Source organism: Musa acuminata, chromosome BXJ2-5, assembly GCF_036884655.1.
Source record: "Musa acuminata AAA Group cultivar baxijiao chromosome BXJ2-5, Cavendish_Baxijiao_AAA, whole genome shotgun sequence".
Classification (NCBI taxonomy): domain Eukaryota; kingdom Viridiplantae; phylum Streptophyta; class Magnoliopsida; order Zingiberales; family Musaceae; genus Musa; species Musa acuminata.
Genome location: NC_088342.1, coordinates 43932859 through 43954778, shown reverse-complemented (window position 1 = coordinate 43954778; position 21920 = coordinate 43932859). Strand labels below are relative to the sequence as shown.

At 37.7% G+C, this 21920-nt stretch overlaps 2 protein-coding genes across 3 annotated transcripts; one reads left to right on the top strand and one right to left on the bottom strand.

Moving 5' to 3' along the window:
* Nucleotides 1-847: 847 nt before the first annotated feature.
* Nucleotides 848-5009, bottom strand: LOC103985456 (14-3-3-like protein). 2 transcript variants are annotated; one of them, XM_009403154.3, is made up of 6 exons: nucleotides 4868-5009; nucleotides 3662-4112; nucleotides 3495-3573; nucleotides 3110-3232; nucleotides 1177-1293; nucleotides 848-1083 (listed from the first exon to the last, which is right to left on the bottom strand). In XM_009403154.3, the coding sequence occupies exons 2-6, from the start codon at nucleotides 4066-4068 to the stop codon at nucleotides 1024-1026; spliced, it is 786 nt and encodes a 261-aa protein (XP_009401429.1). In that variant the 5' UTR covers nucleotides 4069-4112; nucleotides 4868-5009; the 3' UTR covers nucleotides 848-1023. The 2 variants fall into 2 exon arrangements, with proteins under 2 accessions (XP_009401429.1, XP_009401430.1); XM_009403155.3 differs by having other exon boundaries at nucleotides 4771-4894.
* A 1461-nt stretch (nucleotides 5010-6470) lies between these two features.
* LOC135612907 (mediator of RNA polymerase II transcription subunit 14-like) lies at nucleotides 6471-21471 on the top strand. Its single transcript, XM_065109703.1, has 8 exons — nucleotides 6471-6936; nucleotides 8273-9349; nucleotides 11537-11634; nucleotides 13972-14146; nucleotides 15663-16653; nucleotides 16760-17769; nucleotides 18606-19675; nucleotides 20250-21471. Exons 1-8 carry the CDS (start codon nucleotides 6718-6720, stop codon nucleotides 21055-21057), a joined length of 5448 nt encoding a protein of 1815 aa, XP_064965775.1. The 5' UTR covers nucleotides 6471-6717; the 3' UTR covers nucleotides 21058-21471.
* Nucleotides 21472-21920: the final 449 nt, after the last annotated feature.

Here is a 21920-nt window from a genome sequence, read left to right as displayed (position 1 = left end):
CTTAATTTTGAAGCATTCTTGATCCCTAATAATAAGCTTATAAATCCCTTTATACGCATTTTGATATAAACACAAACAATTTTCTCATCGTCTTTACGTCTACTAGACAAAAATCCTTTGAGCAATTAAAGAGCTATCTCTAATTTTCTCTTATTGAAACTTAAAAATAAATAAGTTATTTATAGAATAAAAACGTTATTACTTCAAAAATTTATATACTTAATTTCTCATCTTCCAAGTATAATAATTTAATAAATCCAAAAACAATTACCAATCCAAAAACAATATTCGTCAGTGATGAGTGTCTATGTCCCAAATTTTATGAAACAAAATATATTTCGAATTGAATAATATTACAATTAAAATACTTATCAAACACCTGTGATTCCAAAGTAACTTAGAGGACCATATGCAACAAAATAGAGAGACATATTTCTTGGTGCTGCCACCAATGACATATCGGTCTTTGGTCTTCCCATCTTTTCTACTTGTGGGAAAGATTGACTTGACCAAGAATTATTAGTATTGAACATTTCTTTGTCTTCCTACCACATTGAATTCTGCCTGTAGGAACACTTGTGACTCTCAGCAGCCTCTGAGTGATTGATCAAAGAAGCATCACATTCATAGGAAAGAGAAATCTTGAGGCACATATAAATAATTAAATAGTACATATATTATTATTATTATTTATTTTTTTAAAAGAAAATAATGTCTATAAACTATAATAGCTAAATGTTGTCAATGTCTTGCTTTTGAGAGGACAGTGAAATAAGACTTGAAAGCTCAACATAAGGGAGTTAAACTTCAATGGTCACTCAAGCAAATCAACTAAGCCCATGACAAGTAGAAAGAACGATATGAACCCTTTAAAGCACACTTGTTTGTTCAACACCACAGAACAACCTTCAATGGAATAAGAAGCTTGAATGTTTCTAACACACCACAGTTACATCAAAGAAACTACAAACTCAAGAACACACAAGGCGGTAGTATCCATCAGAAGGCATGCTTTGCTTTTGGTCACTGTCCTTCCCCAGATTCTTGTTTTGGGGCTTCTTTGATCTCGTCCCCGACATCATCCTGGCAACCGAGAACATTAGGAAGGCGGTAAGGATGTGTGCCGGACAAAGGGAAAATAAATTGGAAGCAAAATAAGCTTGTTAGAGAACTGACATTGATGTCGGAAGTCCATAAGGTCAGGTTGTCGCGAAGAAGCTGCATGATCAATGTGCTATCCTTGTACGATTCCTCGCTAAGAGTGTCCAACTCTGAAATAGCCTCGTCAAATGCCTGTGAAAGACAAACCACCATTTAAATCAGCAATCAGCAATATCAACTCATCACCTGGCAGCCTGGAAGGCTGGCAGAACAAAAGATAAATGGTTCTGAAATAAATACTAATGCATTATCGTCATCATTTGGAAAATTGAAGCAAAATCTACTAATATGAGATGGTGATTAGCATTTCATAATTTTAAGCTGCAAAATTAGTATAGCTCTTAATACTTCACACCTTCATGACTATTAAAGGTCCAATATCTGGCTGAATTATTAAATTTCTAGAACTTTATAATTAAAGGTTCTGGGGTACAATCATGGTTTGATTTTTTGCTGAAACTAAAATATATCGATTAAATAAGTTGGTTTTAGCCAAACTTTGTCAAGTTTTGCATTCGTTCCAGCAACCCTATCCGAAATTGAGCATTTCCATTCAAGTTTTAGTGATTTTCCCTTGAGCTAAAATATAGTTACTTTTCCTACAAGCATAAAAAATACTTAACTAGTTTCAAACTTTCACTTCATATGTATCAAAAGCCATCCATAATTCAAGAAAAGTTCCACCTTTGCAAGAACACATCATTATATCAGAAAGGTTTTTCTGAATATGTTCACACTCATCTTAGAAAATATCAATCACCGAGACGAAGTACGCAGGACATCTTCAATGAGACTAATAATTAAGCATGATTATTTCTTACCACCCCAATTGTTCAAACATAAACATGCAACCAATCCTTATGATACCTAAATGAAAACATTGAATTGCCAAAACAAATTTACATGCACCAACAGTACAACATGCATTCGGGCACCTTGAACGCAGCTACTACGACTCACATAGGTAGCGTTTCTTTATTAAAAAGATCCCAAAGAAGCACTTATAGGTAATATTATCATTTTTCATCCTATTTAAATAAGAATGAATAACAGATATTGATGGAATAAAAATATTATGAAAAAGAAAGCAAGCATCACTAAAAGAAATGTGAAATATATGAACCAAAATGGGAAAGAGTAGTTAGTTGCAAGTGGACCGAGTCTTTAGTTATAGATAGAGCTCAACAGGAGACTAGATAAGCTGACCAGGTCATGTTATCAAAAGTAGTTCAGTTAGGGTTATAGAATATCTAAGTCAACCTCTGTTTCTCTTTCTTTCCTGTTCTCTACTAACTCCTAACTCCTAGGGTTATAGAACTGAAAGTATAAAGTACAAACTGCAATTAATTTACAAAAATCTTGAACTACATAGTACTAACTCAAAAGCTAATATTATATACAAGAATTTGCAGTCTTTAATTTAATTTGTGCAGTCACTGATTACAACTAATATATTTAAAAAATTTTGGAACATATAATAATAATATAACTACCAGGAACCAGACATATAAGTGAATAGTATGTAACTATATTTAACCCATAAAAAATTATGAAAATTTAAGTTCCTCAATAAAATAAATTGAATTGAAACTGCATGTAATTTACTGATAGCGCTTTGGCATTCTAGAAAACTTTGATAAATTACTACACGCCTTAACAAAGGCCTGGTCACAATGAAGTCTCAGCTCTTTGAAGCTGGTTCAGGCCCAACTTCAGGATCTTAGACTTGCTTTGTTTCCCAAAACGGACTCCAGCCTGACTCAGCCAGTTGACACCCATACTATTGAATCAAGACACTAAATGCTTAGGATGCAGCAAATCATAAAACTGACACTTCTATTGTAACCATAGAAAATAGTGCACAACATTTTCAAATCTAAGGATTTTAAAAGTACAACAAAATAAGATTATAATACAAGTACAGAAAAAGCTAAGATTAAAGTCAAACCTGTTTTGCAAGGCTGCAAGCACGATCAGGTGAGTTCACAATTTCATAATAGAACACTGAGAAATTAAGTGCCAGCCCCAACCTAATAGGATGAGTTGGAGCCAACTCAGCCAGGGCAATATCCTACAAAATTTTTATAGATAATTTAGTGAAAAATTATTCGATTTTAAAAGAAACAACAATAAAACAATAAGTTTTATTAGATGAATATGAAGAATGTAGACCTGCCTTGATAGGCAGATTCATTCAGTAGGATCAGTACTGCCATTATAAAAGATGTTATCGAGTGGACATGTGTCTAGACTATCAAGAAAATTCTAACAAAGTCAAGCCATCCATAAGGGATTTTAGCTAATCTGCATTGTGAAGAGAATGAGGATCAAACCTGAGCAGAATTATAGGCTACCAGCGTACTCTCTGCAGCCTCCTTCCTTTCATTTCCAGTCTTAAACTCTGCAAGGTACCTAATTGCAATAAACGTTTAGCACTTCAGATAAATAAAATGTCACCCCACAAAGCAAATTGAAGTCATCCTTTGTTATTTTCTAGAACCTGTGGTAATCGCCCTTCATCTTCAAGTAAAACACCTTGGACTCGGCAGCAGTGGAAGAGGGTATCAGATGGGACTCAAGCAGCTTAAGGATGCCATCACAGATTTTGCTGAGTTCAGCCTCGATCTTGCCACGATATTCCTTGATCACGGAAACATGATCCTCATTCCCACGGCTCTCTTCCTTCTGCTCGATCGAGGAGATGATGCGCCATGAGGCCCTGCGAGCCCCGATGACATTCTTGTAAGCCACAGATAAGAGGTTGCGCTCCTCTACAGTGAGCTCCTCGACGTCCACTGTCTTTGCAACCTTCTCCATGAACTCCACCATCTCCTCGTAGCGCTCTGCCTGCTCGGCCAGCTTCGCCATGTACACATTGTCCGCACGGGATGATTCAGCCGGAGACATCCTTCCTCCCTCTGTATAAACCTAGCCCGCAACTCTTACAAAATCTGCAATTTGACGGATCCAAACCAAAACATCAAATAAAAGAAGATTTTTTTCCTCTCGTCGGTATCTGTCTTGATCCACAAGACAAACAAAAAAAAAAACTGATTTTGAGAGACTGAATGTTTGAAAAAGAGCATCTTTACTCTCTCAGAGAAGCATCAAAGATTCAATTCCAGAAACAAAATACAAAAAAACTAATTTTTCTGTAGTAGGGATCAGGAATTCTTGATTCCGATGTATATTTGCCAAGCAACAAGTTGCAACGGATCGAGAACATGGTCGAAAATGACATAGAATCGAAAGAAGAAAACCGATTACCAGAAGTAAACATACCCTGTAGAACCAGTCAAACCAAAACATCAAAGAAAAGAAGAATTTTTTCCTCTCTTCGGTATCCGTCTGGATCCACAAGACAAACAAAAAAAAACCGATTTTGAGAGATTGAATGCTCGAAAAATAGCATCTTTACTCTCTCAGAGAAGCAGCAAAGTTTCAATTCCAGAAACAAAATACAAAAAACACTAATTTTTCTATAATAGGGCTCAGGAATTCTTGATTCCGATGCATATTTGCCAAGCAACAAGTTTTAACGGATCGAGAACATGGTCGAAAATGACGAAGAATCGAAAGAAGAAAACCGATTACCAGAAGTAAACATACCCTGTAGAACCAGTCAGATCGATCTGATCACAAAAACAAGCGAGAGAAGAACGGAGATCAACAGACGAGATCGATGTGAGAGGCTTAGGAGAGGTACCTCGGAACTGAATCGGCAGGAGAACAGCGAAAACAACTGCGCAAAACACTCTCCCTCTCTATCTCTCTCTCTCTCTCTGTGATTCGATTTCTATTGGCGCTCGGGTTTAAAGGGGGCGGGGGTGAGAATGAGAGGCCCGTCGAGTCCATCTAGAAGAACTCGCTCCCATACGGTCAACGATCCATCGACGTGGAGACACATGGATGACAGGCTTTTCCAAATGTAGCGACAAAGAATTCCAAAGCCTATCATCCTATCCAATTAAAAAGCTCTCATATTTTAATTACTATAAGAAAACAATTAAAGGAAAATTTGTTGCTTAATATTTGATTCCCAACTTATAAATTTCAACACCAAACATCAGTCCATAGTGACTGACAAATCAACTTTCATATTTATTAATTTTAAATATTAAAAAATATGCTAATAAAGATATGCAAATTCTAAATAAATATTTTTGATTTAGGAGAAAATAAAATTAAAATCAAATGTGTTATGAAAATTTAAGAACTTATCTTCAAACAAAATAAATACTTCTATTTATTTTTTGATATATAAACATTTTAATTAGTGAACCGAGCTGATTGTTTCGATCGAATTTTATACCTATAATGAAAATATATTCAAAAAACAAATTGACATCCCTAATTGCTTTACAAGCTGTATGGGCTGTTACAGATGTTTGAGGGAGTGATTCTGCTCTGCCACAATTCCCCACATTATGCATCTCATTCTCTGTGTGTTCATGTGTTTCTGAGAAGTTGAGATCCAATCTTTCTCAGTCAAAGAACTGAGAAAGCAGATCATGTTGGAAAGACTGACAACTCTGGTAAAGAACTCGCCACCCTTTATAGGGAGTTTAACAATATTTTCAAAGAAATAAAAAGGGTGATTTCTTTGAAAAATTTCATTTTTTTTTGTTTTTCTCCATATAATCTATATATATTTTTATTTTTCTAATATAGTAACCCTAATTTTTGCAATTTCAAAAATACCTTTTCCTTCGCCGCCCCGGTCGCCCACCGCCTCTACCTTTGCTCTCCCGACGATCCGCCCTTCCCATCATCGGTCCTGTCGTAGGTGGGCGGCGGAGGCGGAGGCGGAGGGGGAAGTAGCGTTGCGGTGGGAACGGGAGACATCGCTGGTTCGCCAATCACGGGGAAGGAGCCCACAGATGCGGAGGTGATGGCGTCACAGAGTGCTTAACGATTAGCTATGATATGGTTGATATATTTGGAATTATAATATCAAGTATTAATTTTTAGATTAATTTCATTAATTGTACGACTATTTAAAACTCGACTTAAAATGATGAAATCGGGAGGATTCCGATCACTGTGACTTAACCTGAACTGTTCGATACAGTGATACCCACTTCGGTAGCGCCACAGAGTCAATGGGCGGGCTCCACGTATACGTGTACCCTTGTGAGAAGTGAATCCATGGTATCGTGGTTGGCCATAGCGTGGACCCACCCGCGAATCCATCGTATTCGCGGTTGACAAGGACGGTGGATTATGCGGGTATGGGGTTGTGGCCCGCAAACAGTGTGGTTGATGACGAAAATTAGACCAACGCCTTCAGCCCTTCTCCTGTTCCTATTTCTCCTGAGCCCAAACGGCACACATCAAACCGCCATTGTCTCGCTCTCTCGATCTCTGGTTCACTCCTTGGTCGCTTCCTCGGCATCGGGCGACGAGAAGCTTCAATTGGACCTGCGAATTGGCCGTCGTCGACGACCGACCTCGCTGTAAAGCGCGCGTTCGGACAGGGCCATCGAAACCCTAGGGGCCGGTCTCCGCTTCAATTACTGAGCGCCGGCGGCGGCGGAGGAGGCGGAGGGGAGGGCGATGGCTGCGGAGCTGGGGCAGCAGACGGTGGAGTTCTCCGCGCTGGTCCGGCGGGCTGCGGAGGACTCTTACCTCGCCCTCAAGGAGCTGGTGGAGCGGTCCCGGACGCCGGAGGACCTGCGATCCGACTCCGAGAAGAAGATTGATCTCCTCAAGTTCATCGTGAAGACCCGGCAGCGGATGCTCCGCCTTCATGTGCTTGCCAAGTGGTGCCAACAGGTTACTTGCCTTCTCGTGCTTCTTTGTCGCTTGCTCTGAACTGGCTTTTGGCGTTGGGTTTCTGGATGAGATCCTTCTTTTTGTGGTTTCTAGGCTCTGGTAGATGGAAAACAGCTTCCTTTCTAATTCCTGGTATGAATGTAGACTACTCTCTCTACTAATACGTTTAATTGGGGGATGATTAGGAAAACCTAGTACCGGACATAACTTGTTCTGGACCCTAACATCTTTTTGTTCGAATCCCCAACGCTGGTGCTTAGACTGTTTTTAATGTATTAGTAGCTCAAAAACAACAGATGATGATGCTGAAACGTATTAGACTGTTTGTAATGTTTGAATTAATTAAGTCAGAAAAATAAGCAATAAAAAAAGGGCCATGTTAGTAGTGAAGAACTGAAGATTAAGGGCCCACAAAAGGCTGTCTAGGAATGAGACAGTGGGTAGGGTGATGTTTTGCAAGCCACTCAATTGGTGGCTTTAAGAATTAGATGCACCAGTAGCTCTCATTTGCCTCGAGATTGCTAGGAGAGTTGGCCATCCCCTAATACCTTATAATTCCTCTTCTTGCTCTCAATTAACCACAATACCTGTTATGTCATGGAGTTGATAGTTCTTAAAACACTTGATAGAAGTTTGATTCACTACATCCTTTAAAGATTTCTTTAATATATTTTTTGAATTATAAAGCAGGAGACAAATGGGAAAAAGTTAGTTGTAATCCTAAGCATGCAATCAACATGCTTTATCTTGTAGTTGGCTAACAATTTTTAGGTTGATCCTAAGGTTGTATCTGTTACTTGTCCAATTTTCTTATAGTGGGCTAAGGATTGCTATGCTAATTGACATGGGTTGATCATGGCCTTTCAAAAAGGTATTCACACATGTTATTCTGAGTCATTGTAGCTGTCAGCACATGCCTATGCAAAATTTTGGCTTGTAAAGGTTGGTGGAGGAGAATGTCAATTGCCATGGCATGGTGATATTTTAGAAAGGTGTTGCCAATCTCTGCTGCCATGGAACAACAATCCTTTCACCGAACCTACAAAAGGACTCTTGTTGAACAGTCCTGAAGATACACTTTTATCTAACTTGGTTACCTGACTGTTAACACTTATGAATCACTGAATGCAACATTGTAAAGTATGTACTTTGGCTTGGATGGAAATATGATGAATAAATTTTGGTGTTTACATTGAGGATTTGCATCAATAATCAAGTTTTGATTTTAGAAAATTAAGCTACTTTAGTCTCATTGGGGTTCTGGAATATTGATTCTTAACGAACCTATTTACTGCCCATTCTTGTCATAACAGAACTTAGATTCTGACTTTTGCAGGTGCCATTAATTCAATATTGCCAACAACTTGCAGCAACTCTTTCGAGCCATGAAACTTGCTTCACCCAAACGGCAGATTCATTGTTTTTCATGCATGAGGGTCTGCAGCATGCACGTGCTCCTATTTTTGATGTTCCATCTGCTACTGAAGTCCTCCTCACAGGAAGTTATCAACGGCTGCCAAAATGCATAGATGATTTGGGTATTCATAGTTCACTATCTGAGGACGAGCAAAAGCCTACTTTAAAGAAGTTGGATACAATCCTCCGATCCAAACTTTTAGAGGTTGTACTTCCTAAAGAAATAACTGAAGTAACTGTTTCTAATGGTACTGCTGTTCTTCGTGTGGATGGGGAATTTAAGGTTTTCCTTACCTTGGGTTATCGTGGGCATTTGTCATTGTGGAGGATCCTACACTTGGAGTTACTTGTTGGGGAGAAGAATGGAAATATTCGACTTGAAGAAACACGGAGATATGCTCTTGGGGATGATCTTGAGCGCAGAATGGCTGCAGCTGAAAACCCTTTATCAATTTTGTACACGGTTCTCCATGAATTATGTGTTGCCCTTGTTATGGACACTGTACTAAGACAAGTTCAGGTACTACGACAATGTAGGTGGAAGGATGCAATACGCTTTGAGCTTGTTTCTGATGGCAGTGCAGGACAAGTAGGGAATACTAGTGCTTTGCAACTAACTCAAGAGGGTGAACTTGATACAACTGGTCTAAAAACTCCTGGTTTAAAGATCATTTATTGGTTAGACGCTGACAAGAATGCTGGGGGATCTGATTTCAGCTCATGTCCATTCCTTAAAGTGGAACCAGGGCAAGATACACAGATTAAGTGTGTACATAGTTCTTTTGTATTAGATCCACTTACTGGCAAGGAAGCTACCTTTGCACTTGATCAAAATTGCATTGATGTTGAGAGACTCCTATTAAGAGCTATTGCATGCAATAGATACACTCGTCTACTTGAGATCCAGAGGGAATTAAGTAAAAGTGTTAACATTTGTCGAGAATCAGGCGATGTTGTACTTGGGTGTGATGGAGGTGTAGTGGCGGATTTGAGAAAGGTTTGTAAAGGGGCAACTTATACTTCCAATTGTTATATAGGTTCATCTATGTCTAAAGTATATGTATAGATTTTATAAGGGGGTTCTTTACTATCAATATCGAGTTATACTTTGTTTTGCTTGTAGCCACTGATTTTCTGAACTCTTTGCTGAAGGACTAAGTGGTTCTAGTAAAAAGATTTGAAGGTGCTGGTCTATGTCACTGTTGACTACATGGTCACATTCTTATTGTCTATGTTTTGTTTGGATTTTTTTTTCTTCTCCCATCTGATCATGTATATTCAGAATTCAGAAGACCAACTAATTGGTGCATTAAAAAGTCCCCACACAATTGGCCAAAGCACTTAGTTTATCTATTTGTATTTCATCGACATTCATACAAACTCCAATATCTCAAGTAAATGCAATTAAATTTTGCAATTATTATCAAAGTGTCACAAATCATGCGTGTAAGGTAAATGTTTTTGGCTTACAGATCATTGTGTACCAAATAACTCACCATAACATACCTGTTGGAAAGAATTAATTCTGGGGTTTAGGAAATAGAGTTTGAACGAGGAATGTTTATACAGGTAGGCTTTTCTAGCTGCAGGCTGTGGTTAATTCTGTTTTTCATGTATCTGTGAGGTAAAAGATCAGAAAACATTGGGGTTTGGAACATAAGATCAGTGTTAATGGAGGCTACTACAATCCAGATGTTTATCTAAGGAATTTTGGTGATTCAAGGAGGAATTATGTTAATTCAAGCTATCATTTTCTTTGTAGAGGTCTAAAATATGTTTAGGGACATTTAATCTTTTTACAACAGTCTCTTTTCATGTTTAGTATCATTAAGTAGTCATGTCATGCTTTTGTTCCATGAACTTGAAGGCTGGCTTTTTATGTGGACACAAAATTTACATGTACAATTATTAACTGTATGTCTGTGAGTCATTGATATTTCTAGCATGAATGCATCTTTCTTGTTCTTAATACACACTGAATGACCCAGTTTCATGGTCTCCTCAACGTTATGGTTGTTAATTTTGATTTTGAATGCTATCACAATGATCTTCCATCGTAAATTTTACTTACTTTCTTTTGCATATGCCTAACCACATCACGGTGGATGCAACATTTTGTTCAGAATAACATACTTTTAGCAGGTGACTTTACAAACTTGGGCTCCTTCCAAGTCCTTGGACCCTCATGATGTATAACCTCTTGACCATGTTACAAATTTTGGTGGAAAGAGAAAACAAAAAAGATTAGTATTGACTCATTGCCTCATCATAAATTCACTTGTCAGTTTGTATCTGCTCCATCATAACTAGTTGATTAAGGATACAGCGAAGAGCAAAGGAGGCCTATTGCCTAACCTTATATTGGTGTCTGTAAGAAGCTTCATTTTCTGTTGAAGAGCAACTTCCATGAGTGAAAAATTGATTTGGAGTAATCATTTGTAATTGTTATACCTTAGAACAAATAACTGAAGAATTATATGCCATTCATGAAAGCATCTCTAATTGGATATTATGATTTATCCTGCCTACTAGCTGAGGTTTCTGGAAAGTTAAACAAGAAGAGGTTCAGTCATCCTTCTCTTAAATATTTGTCAACTGCCTCTTTTTGTTTTCTCTGATGTCTAACACTGCATTACTTAAATTTGGTCATCCGTATGGTAGTATAAAAGACAGACAATGTTGGTTTGAGTTTTTGTCCAATTTAGTGAGAGATGGATTAACCTCATTTGTGGTTTTTCAACTACAAATGATATAAAAGAATGATTAGGCTCTATTTAACAGTTACTTTTGCCCCTTGCAATTTCATTTGCTGTTTTGATAGTTCATAGTTGATCATATTTTCTTCCAAACATCTGTTTATTCTTAACAAGTCATCTTCATGAGCACAAAATGGCTAATTAAGTTGAAACCTTTAAGAAACAAGGGAGTCAAATGGAATTTTTCTTTTGACAGTTCTTGATAGTTTTCTCACTTAACTAGCATATAATTACTAGATTGGGATTTCATAATAGATATATAATTAGTGTTTGTTTGATCATCTTCATTATCTCTAAGATTAAGTGAAATAATGCTGAACAAGTTGTCAATTATGTTTCTTGGTTTTGACTTCAAAGTTCTATGCTTATTCTTTCATGAGAACATGAATATTCCAAGTAGCTTTTTGACTTTTATAAGTATTCTGCAGATGGATGAAGATTCTAGTAACCAAGATTATTTTGGGGATGAAATACTGAAAGTGCGGGCTTGTGGGATGTCATTTATTACCCTTGGAATAAATATCAGGTTATTTAATCTTTTACTCCTGTAACATCAGGAATTCATGCTTTATATTAAATGGTGTTCTGTCAAAGTTTAGCTTCATGGTGAACAACTTCAACAAGATTTATGTGTGTAATATCTCTTGCAGGAAATCTTTTTTTTTTTTTTAACTTTCAGTTAAGTAAATACGTTCTGTAACAACCATATATGTTTCATGTTTCCCCCAAAATCTGAGCATCACGAGTGATCTCAAATTTCCTCTGACTATGTGTTTCAATGTAAATTTCTTGAGAAACCAAGGATTAACATATTATGCATTACATATTGTTCACATGTAAGTCTGGTGTTTTTCTCAATATTACAGAAAGGTAACTTTACATTTACGGAGCCTTTTTGGACATTGTTGTGTTTTTTATTTTAACCAAATGCACAATTTCATGCCAGCATGTTTTTTGATTACTTTATTTAATAAACACTTAGCATACATCTAGGACTGAAGGTCATGTTCTTTTTTTTTTCAAGTGAATATTTACTTATTTAGTGTATAAAGTTTTTGAATAATAATTCCATATTTATATGCATTAGGTTGGCATTCGTGTATTTAGACTAATTTGGTATGATCTTGCTTTACCATGATGTCTTGTGCTGGCCTTCATGCCAGTGACAATTGTGAATTCCTGCTAATGATAACATCTGGGACATGCAAGTTGCATGCAACTGAGAGGCTTATATGCACAAGGGCAATTATGGTATGTGAGTGCTCACAATCATACTTTGCACTTATATAACCGTCATGGTGAGCGTGCATCTGACTCTCTTCCCAGAACCCGCATTGTGGTTGCCTTATGTACTGGGCTTACCCTTTTTTGGTATGGTGATGGTGCACGTGGTTCCATTGCATAAACTATTACTTCATTGTAGATAAGTTCATAACACTTGATAAAACTGTAGGGGACAGTGCCTATGTTAGCTTTATGTGATGGGCACGCTAAGAAAGTTTATCTACTTAGTATAAGAAACTCACATTATCAATGATATCCCGGGCTTCTGATCTTTTACAATGTGACCATCTTCTTCTGTCATTTTTTCTGAACTTGGCTGAATGGTCTGTTAAAGGGGGAACACTTGCAAAATATCTAGTGGAAACAATGTTGTTAAGTAAGTTTTTACTAATTGAAAGACACCATAGTTCTAGTTTATTCTAGCACATATACGGTGCTATCTAGTGCATATTCCATTAGCTCCTGCATATGCAATGTTGTCTGCTGTCTTCAACATACACCTACCAGATTTTCTTGTATAGGGTTATGTTAATTAATTACTTCTTCATACCTGACTTTTGTTTTCCAAAAACTGAAAATTAGCTGGCAGTTGCTTTCCTCTTAATAATTTGCACTAGGAGATGCAATTTTGATGTATCCAACTTAATTATTAAAATTTTCAACCTTGGTCAAAGGACCATTAATTTTTAGATTGTTTTCTGGTAAATTTTCCCAGGAATAGCAAGTTGAGATAGAACCTTAGCATTATGTTTCTGAAGTGGTTCTATGTGAATTTGAGGATCTGGAAAATGAAGATTGATGTTACATATAGTAACTCAAACATATGCCATATTACATCCTTAAGAGGCATAATCCAATTGTCACAATTTAAACTTCTCAAAATTTTATCCTGGATTTTATTTTAGATCAAACTCTTCTTTTCAAGCTTTCTTGGCAATCTTGTTGTCATTAGTTACAGTTCCAATGACACTGTTGCTTCTAAATTCAAAGCTGCAGACAAAAGCAACACACTCTTTGTGGATTTATATTAGTGTTACATCATCATGTTTTTTAACAAGAATGCTGTTTTCATAATACCTGAGTAAATAAACAATATGCTGTACAAGATCTATAGAAGGACCTGTAACAATAATAACAGGAACATCATATATTTACTATTTATGATCCCAAGAACAAATATATGGTATAGTAGTATTATATTTTAGGGGGTCTTAGTTAAGTCCACCAGTAGTTTATTGTGGTAAGACAGTATTCACATGGTGTTGTAAGCTGTTCCGAGGGTGTTTTTGGCTCACTGTTTTGTGTATTATTAATTTGACCCAAGAGGATTTGTGTCCATCATCTTGTTCAGCTATCGTGTGTGTTTACGTTTCATCTAAACTTGTGATGTTTCTAATAAATTAATAAATTAATTAATAAAATAAATTATATATATATATATATATAGTTAGATATCAGTTTTAATAGCTGTCTAAGCTTTCACAACCTTCTGATTAGAATTTCTAGCCAATGTTACTTAATCTTGCAACAGTTATCTTCTATTTTCTCATTTGTTTAGAATTTTTTGTTTGAAGTACAGGAATGGCAGATTCCTTCTTCAGTCTTCCAAAAATATCCTTTCACCATCCACCCTAGTTGATTATGAGGAGGCTTTAAACCAAGGAAGCCTTAGTATAATGGATGTGTTTACAAGCTTAAAAAGCAAGAGTATTCTCAATTTATTTGCATCAACTGGGAGATTTTTGGGCCTCGAGGTAAAGTTTTTTTTCAAAATTTTTCACAAAAGCATTATCAAAAAGATTTCAATTTCAAAATTTCAGGGGTCTTTGCATAAAAAAGCATTTGTTTTTATTGCACTGACTATTGATATGTCCTATATTGAAAGTTTAAGATTTCAAGGTTGGGATATTCAAGTGTCCACTTAAGGAAAGAAGAAAGAGAAGATGCATTACATATTCAAGAGACTAATAATCAAAGTGCTGACTTAAAACCGAGTGAAATCTTTCCTTTAAACCGAGTGAAATCTTTCCTTTAAACCGAGTGTAATTTAGGAAGAACATATGTTCCCCACTTTAAACTATATCATGTCCTGACTTGTGGACATGGATACATCACTTTTTGAATAATTCGTGTTTGAGGTCAGAAAGGTTATGAATTTAAATGGATGGCAGCCAAGAGAACACCTAATAAACAATATATGTGATGAAAGTGGAGACTTCTGTTTGCTATATGCTCTTCCTGACTGGTTATTTTTGCAGAAATAATTCAATATGGAGTTTAGAGTTTTCTGCTTTATATCATTTTACAGAGAGGACATTTGGGATTGATGTAATCTGCATGGTTACCTAGTCTCGGCTAGTTCTGTTTTTCTCTGTTTGTCTGTTTAATTACTTCAGTTGCATAGATTGATTCAAGCATTTTGCATGAAATAAAAAGAAGCCCTGGTTAAAGAAGATTAAATAGAAGAAACTAGAAAGCAGAAACATGAGTGACATGAGAAGAATGAAGTCAAAATCTATTTCTTCTCGGATGAGGTGGTCTAGACAGAAGGCCTGGACCTCTATTTTTGTCAGAGATAAAGATCAATGCTTCATTTTCTGTTCATATCCTCTCAAAACAAGTGCAACATTTAGAAATGTTAAATCGAGTTAAGCTACATAATCTCCTTTAAATGAGCTTATGGTAGGAAGATATCTTTAAATTAGCTTCTCGGATGAGGTGGTCTAGACAGAAGGCCTGGACCTCTTTTTTTGTCAGAGATAAAGATCAATGCTTCATTTTCTGTTCATATCCTCTCAAAACAAGTGCAACATTTAGAAATGTTAAATCGAGTTAAGCTCCATAATCTCCTTTAAATGAGCTTATGGTAGGAAGATATCTTGGCATTTAATATAATGCAAAAACGACTACAACGATGCATATAGTTCATGGGAGCAGAATTTGAGCTAAAGCACCTTGATGGCTATTGACAAAGACCCAACTATTTCAACATCAAAGTCATGACCACATGTATAGGTGCAAAGAAAACAGAATCTGACTTTTGGAGAACTTATTTAACCTTTCATTATTATCTTTAGAAGTGCAAATCCAGATACTTACCAAATTGTCTTACTGATTCTGCTAAGACCAATAAACATCATATTCACAACGTTGTCATTCACCTTGACTTGAGCAGCTACAACACTTGGGTTGTCAGTTTGTTTCTAGGGAGATGTTATGAGCTTTAATCTCTACTATGCTGTACTAATAATTCTCTTTGGTCATCTGCAGGTTTATGATCAGTCTTTGACTACTCTGAAGATCCCCAAGTCCATATTGCATGGGTCAGATATACTTATAATGGGTTTTCCTCAGTGTGCAAACTCTTACTATTTGCTGATGCAGGTTGACAAGGATTTTAAACCAGTGTTCAGTTTACTAGAACTGCGATCTGATCAAGATGGAAAATCTAGTTCATTCACTGATGCCATTCAAGTTATACGTTTTAATAGAATTGATATTGGTCAGATGAAGATAGTTGATGATGAATTGAATATGAGCCTTTTTGACTGGGAGAAGCTGTGTTCTTTGCCAAAATTGGGCACTTTTATTCAGGTTGTAGAACATGATTTTGGGGTAGATTCTGCTCTTCAGTTTCCTGGATTTTCGCAATCAAGTTTTTCATCTGTTGTTGATGAAGTGTTCAAGTTCGAAAAGGGTCAATTGCCCAAGACAAATCAACTCACCTCGTCTTATAAGATGCCTCCTTTGTCTTATTTAGGATCTCCTTCAAGTAGCAATCAAGGAATAAATACTGGAGTTACGTCAACTAATTTGGAGGGGGAATTACAACAATCTCAAGTTCATAAAGTTGGGAAGGCTTTGTCTAGTTTCACAAGTTCATCGAATTCATTGCATGTGACAAGCAACTTAAAAGGTATAATTCAGAATGGTGCTGCTGGTTCTCTCTCCTCTTCAAGCCCTGTGAGGATCTCATCCGTTCATAAATTGTCAACCTTGAGATCTGATCAAGAGAGAAGCTCTCTTAGGTACCCGTATTCGGCTGATGTTGGTCAATACCCTCCTGCGGATGAACCTCCAAAAGTGCTCAATATGATTGAAGGAAATGGGCCAGGTCAACTATTGCCTCCACTTCGGACGACTTGCCCACCAGTTTCTGCCCATAGTATGGCTCCAAATGACATAGTAAACTCATCACCTGGCATTTTGGTTGGATCTTCAGAAGTTACCAGATCTAACACATTGCTCCTGGCTAATCCATGTAAGACTTGTGCATTATATATTGAAAATTTTTTAATAATGCTTTCATGTGTATTTGCTTTTGATATTTATGAAATCTTTTTGCATCACTAATGCACTTTTTATAGGCCAAACACCGGAATTTGGAGCTTCCAGGTCAGATGATAATGGTGCTCACAAACATGAAAGAAAGGGAAGGAAGCGTTCTCTAGTGGATTTTATTAATTTACTTCCATCATTTCAAGGATCAGAAGCAAGTTCTCTGCAGCATAAAAGGCAGAAAATATCAAGATTAGCTAACTCTCATGCTGCATCTTCCCCACCCCTTCCATCCCTATTGGCATGTCGAACAGGTGGACATACATTTGGAGATCTTCTTGGTGAAGCAAATCATGGCATTAGTCCATCAAATTTGTATGTTTCCGTCCTCCTACACATTGTCAGGCACTGCTCGCTATGTATTAAGCATGCTCAGCTAACTAGCCAAATGGATGCACTAAACATTTCTTATGTTGAAGAAGTAGGTCTGCGAATTCCATCCTTAAACTTATGGCTGAAGTTGCCATTTGCCAGGGATGATTCTTGGCAGCGCATATGCTTGCGCCTTGGTAAACCTGGAACTATGTGCTGGGATGTAAAAATCAATGATCCTTATTTCAGAGAATTATGGAATCTTAATAAAGGAAGTACCACTACATCGTGGGGCTCTGGGTTACGTATTGCCAATACATCTGAGGTTGATTCACATATTCATTATGACCCAGAAGGTGTTGTCTTGAGTTATAAGAGTGTTGAAGATGATAGTGTTCAAAGGCTTGTATCAGATTTACGTAGGCTTTCAAATGCACGATTGTTTGCTCGTGGGATGCGAAAACTTATTGGTTTGGGCACTGGTGATAGGATTGACGATAACACAAACTCTGACTCTAAGGCACAAGCCAAAGGTACTGGCGAGATAGTAGACAAGTTATCTGAACAAATGAGAAAAGCCTTTAAAATTGAAGCAGTTGGTCTGATGAGTTTGTGGTTTAGCTATGGCTCAATGCCTGTGATCGTTCATTTTGTTGTTGAATGGGAAGCTGGTAAGGAAGGTTGTACAATGCATGTTTCTCCTGATCAACTTTGGCCACATACAAAGGTATGCCCCTGTTCCTTAAAAGAGCAATATGCTGCAATTTATTTCTGTGATGGCATCTCAAACCAAATAACAAAAGACAGCAACTGTATTAACTTATTAATGGAGGCATTGAAGTGTCACAAATATCGCTGCAATTTTTTTAATGTTTCTGTTGACATCTCATGTTGAGTGATGATGCAAGTACATCGATGTTAAATATCATTTGTCCTATAGATTGTAGTGCAGCCTTTCTCAGGTTTTTGCATTGTTGACCAGTACAATTCAGGTAAATAAATGCACTTAAAAATTGCCCAGTATCAAATATTCTCCATTTTTGTGTATACATGAAACTTATTTTAATTTCTTGTTGCATCAGCTTGCTTTCATGATATTTATTCACATAAATGATACTAATTTTGAACTTGCAATATATCAGTTTGATCTGAATTTAGGCATCCCAAAATAATTTTCATTTGCAATTGGACTTCAACTTTACTAGTTAGTCTATTGTCATCATGCTTGTTATGGTTATACATTTTATTGATGAACAATTATATGTATCTTCGCTAGAGGATAAGATGAGGACGAAGATGATATAGAAGAGACCTATAGATGTTGTAGGTAAAAGATTGTGAAATAATTAATCTTGTTGATATGATGAGAGGCAGAGGGAAATCTAAATTCACATTATTAAAAACAATAAATACATATTTAAATATTTTTAATTTAAATAATAATAGTTTTTTAGAGAGCTCAATGACGATAAAAGGTTCATGTAGTTGACACCAAATAGTTGAAATATACTGATTTTACTCTTATTGTATGAAGATTTAATGCATGTAAATTTGTCAATGCAGTTCCTGGAAGATTTCATTAATGGAGGTGAAGTTGCATCTTTCTTGGATTGCATCAGACTTACTGCTGGACCTTTACTTGCTCTTTGTGGTGCAATACGTCCTGCACGAATTCCTGTTCCTGTTTCTGTTGGCCACTCCCTTGTACAAAAGCAGAACAGTTTCATGTCATCTCATGGATTAATGGCAAATCCTTCTTCAACTGCAATCCAACTTCCATCTAGTTCACCCACAACTACTACACTTATGACCCAACTTGGCAGTCACAGTCTTCAAAATGCTGCAGTTTTATCTGCTGCTGGAAGAGGTGGGCCAGGACTTGTTCCTAGCTCATTATTGCCTTTTGATGTCTCAGTTGTTTTGAGGGGTCCATACTGGATTCGCATAATATATCGGAAAAAGTTTGCTGTGGATATGCGCTGCTTTGCTGGAGATCAGGTCTGGCTGCAGCCAGCGACACCTCCTAAAGGGGGACCTGCTGCAGGTGGATCTTTGCCATGTCCACAGTTTCGACCGTTCATCATGGAACATGTTGCTCAAGGATTGAATGCTCTGGAGCCCAATTTTTCTGCTGCATCTCATGCTGGTGGCCATCTTGGTTCAAGCAACGCCAATGTCAGTTCAGTCTCTCAACCACTGGCATCTAATGCTAACCGTATTAGTGTTGCATCTAGTGCTGGAATATCAAGACCAAGTTCTGTTATTGCAAATCAGGTAGGTGGCAACATAAATCGAATTGGCAGCGCCATGCTAGCCTCATCAGGTTTGTCTCCTGGGATCTCTGGAGTACCTTTACGTATATCCCCAGGTACCGGTTTCCCAGTTCATGTGAAAGGAGAGCTTAACGCAGCTTTTATTGGGCTTGGAGATGATGGAGGCTATGGTGGTGGTTGGGTTCCCCTTGCGGCCCTCAAGAAGGTGCTGCGTGGCATTCTCAAATATCTTGGTGTGTTGTGGTTGTTTGCGCAGTTGCCTGATCTCTTGAAAGAAATTCTAGGTTCAATCTTAAGGGATAATGAGGGGGCACTTTTGAATTTGGATCAAGAGCAACCTGCCTTGCGGTTTTTTGTTGGGTAAGAGATCTGTTGTCCATGTATTTATACTGCAACATTTAGAGGTTGTAGTCATGGAACTTTTGCTTTATTAGTTTTCTTTTCTGTTTTTTCGCTGCTGTGTAGGTGAGACTTTCATAGTATTATTTTCTAGAACTATATAGGAATATATCACATAGTTTTAGTTGCTTACATTAGTTAATATTTGTATATATTAATAAAGCAATATGTCTGCTACTGTAAAGAGTGTTGTCCAAATCTAGACGCCGGCCTTAACCAAATTGAAAAGGGTCAAATCTGACCTAACTTGTTGAAACTCGATTCAATTTGTTCTCCTGGTATCTTAAACCTTCCCTCTCATGCTCTCCTGACCAATTCATAATTTTCATTACTGGGTTTTGTCTATAAATGTTTACTATAGATCGAGAAAAAAAACAATATAATCCCTATCAAGCTGATGATATCTGTCCTGCTTTAACGGTTATATTATTCCTTTTTTTTTTTATTTCTGACTGCCTTTGGCAATCCCTGTGGGTATTCCCGACAGTTGATGTGAATGACTAAATGTTGTTCTCTCTCTTTTTTCTTATCGCAGAGGCTATGTATTTGCTGTGAGCGTGCACAGAGTTCAACTTCTTCTGCAAGTTTTGAGTGTGAAACGATTTCATCACCAGCAACAACAGCAGCAGCAGCAGCAAAATCAAAATACTTCTCAGGAAGAACTAGCCCCAGGAGAAATTAATGAGATATGTGACTACTTCAGCAGGCGTGTTGCATCTGAGCCCTACGATGCATCTAGGGTTGCTTCCTTTATCACACTTCTTACCCTACCTGTTTCAGTCCTCCGAGAATTCCTAAAACTGATTTCTTGGAAGAAAGGACTGTCACAAGCACATGGTGGAGACGTAGCAAGTGCTCAAAGGTCTCGCATAGAGATATGCTTGGAGAATCATTCGGGCTCTGTTTTAGATGAAAACTCAGAGGCCACGTCTTGTTCAAAGAGTAATATACATCATGATCGAGCCCATAATCTAGTAGATTTTGCTCTTACCTTTGTCCTTGACCCAGCTCATATCCCTCACATGAATGCTGCTGGCGGAGCTGCTTGGCTACCATACTGCGTGTCCGTGAGGCTAAGATATTCATTCGGTGATAATGCCCATGTTTCTTTTCTTGGAATGCAAGGAAGCCACGGTGGAAGAGCATGCTGGTCGCGACAGGAGGATTGGGAGAAATGCAAGCAGAGGATGGCGAGAGCAGCAGAATTTGCCAACGGGAATTCTGCAGCTGATGTCAGTCAGGGGAGGTTGAGATTGGTTGCTGACACATTGCAGAGGACATTGCAAATGTTACTGCAGCAGCTGAGAGATGGTGCTGTTCCGTTGAGCTCCAGCGGAACCTAGAGCACCCGTCTCGAAGCTTCATCAATGCATGCATTAGACTTGTGCAGGATGGACTGATCGAATAGCTAGCACCTCATTTGACCCCCACCGTTCCACTGTTCTCTGGAGGCATCGAAGATGGTTCCTTTTCTCCGGACCACGAACCTAAGTATCTGACACTGGTGTAGAAATTTGTGGTGAGTTAGTTGCTTCCCAAGTTTGTAAGCACATGCTATGTAAAAAATCGATGCATGTATAAATCGTTTGACGGAGAAAGGTACTAAACGATCCTACAGATTTTAGTTTCATGCTCGACCGGGCATCTGGCACGAGCACACAGAGGGAGAGAGAGAGGGGAGTCTTGTATAGTTGTCACCGGGGTTGTAGCAGTATAACTTGTTCAAGTTTAGTAAACATTTTAAAACTCATTGTTAATCGGGGAATTCATCAGTAATTTTTTTATCTTTCCTTTTTCCTTTTTCCTTTTTTTTTTGGACCTGGACTGTCGAGGTGATCAATCGTTGCCGATGTCGCCTTAAACTGTTGACTAATGTAGGTATTGTTTGTAGATATTCAATGTCTCTCAGGTACTTGGAAAAAATGGGTATTTATCTTAACATTGAACTGTTAGAAGAACTGTCTTGGAAGTTTCTACCTACTGTTCCAAGTAAACTCCTCTTGTTTAAGCTTATGAGTGACAGTCCAGCTCTGCTCTCTTCTTCATTGCAGCATTTCTTTGCTTCTTCCCTACACTCCACATTGGGTGGGTTGCTGTAGCGAGACAGAGAGAGACAGAGGGCCTTCTCACAGCACTTTTTTGGAGGCGCTATCTCCTGCATCGGTCCGTCGACGAACTACAACACAGACCAATCCTTTTCCAGTGT

Coding starts and splice junctions, on each gene's coding strand:
- LOC103985456 (XM_009403154.3), bottom strand. CDS start 4,068: ATGTCTCCGGCTGAATCATCCCGTGCGGACAATGTGTACATGGCGAAG. Junction 3,574..3,661: donor ATGAAGGGCGATTACCACAG/GTTCTAGAAAAT, acceptor TATTGCAATTAG/GTACCTTGCAGAGTTTAAGA. Junction 3,233..3,494: donor TAGCCTATAATTCTGCTCAG/GTTTGATCCTCA, acceptor AAAATTTTGTAG/GATATTGCCCTGGCTGAGTT.
- LOC135612907 (XM_065109703.1), top strand. CDS start 6,718: ATGGCTGCGGAGCTGGGGCAGCAGACGGTGGAGTTCTCCGCGCTGGTC. Junction 11,635..13,971: donor ACCCTTGGAATAAATATCAG/GTTATTTAATCT, acceptor TTTGAAGTACAG/GAATGGCAGATTCCTTCTTC. Junction 19,676..20,249: donor GCCTTGCGGTTTTTTGTTGG/GTAAGAGATCTG, acceptor TTCTTATCGCAG/AGGCTATGTATTTGCTGTGA.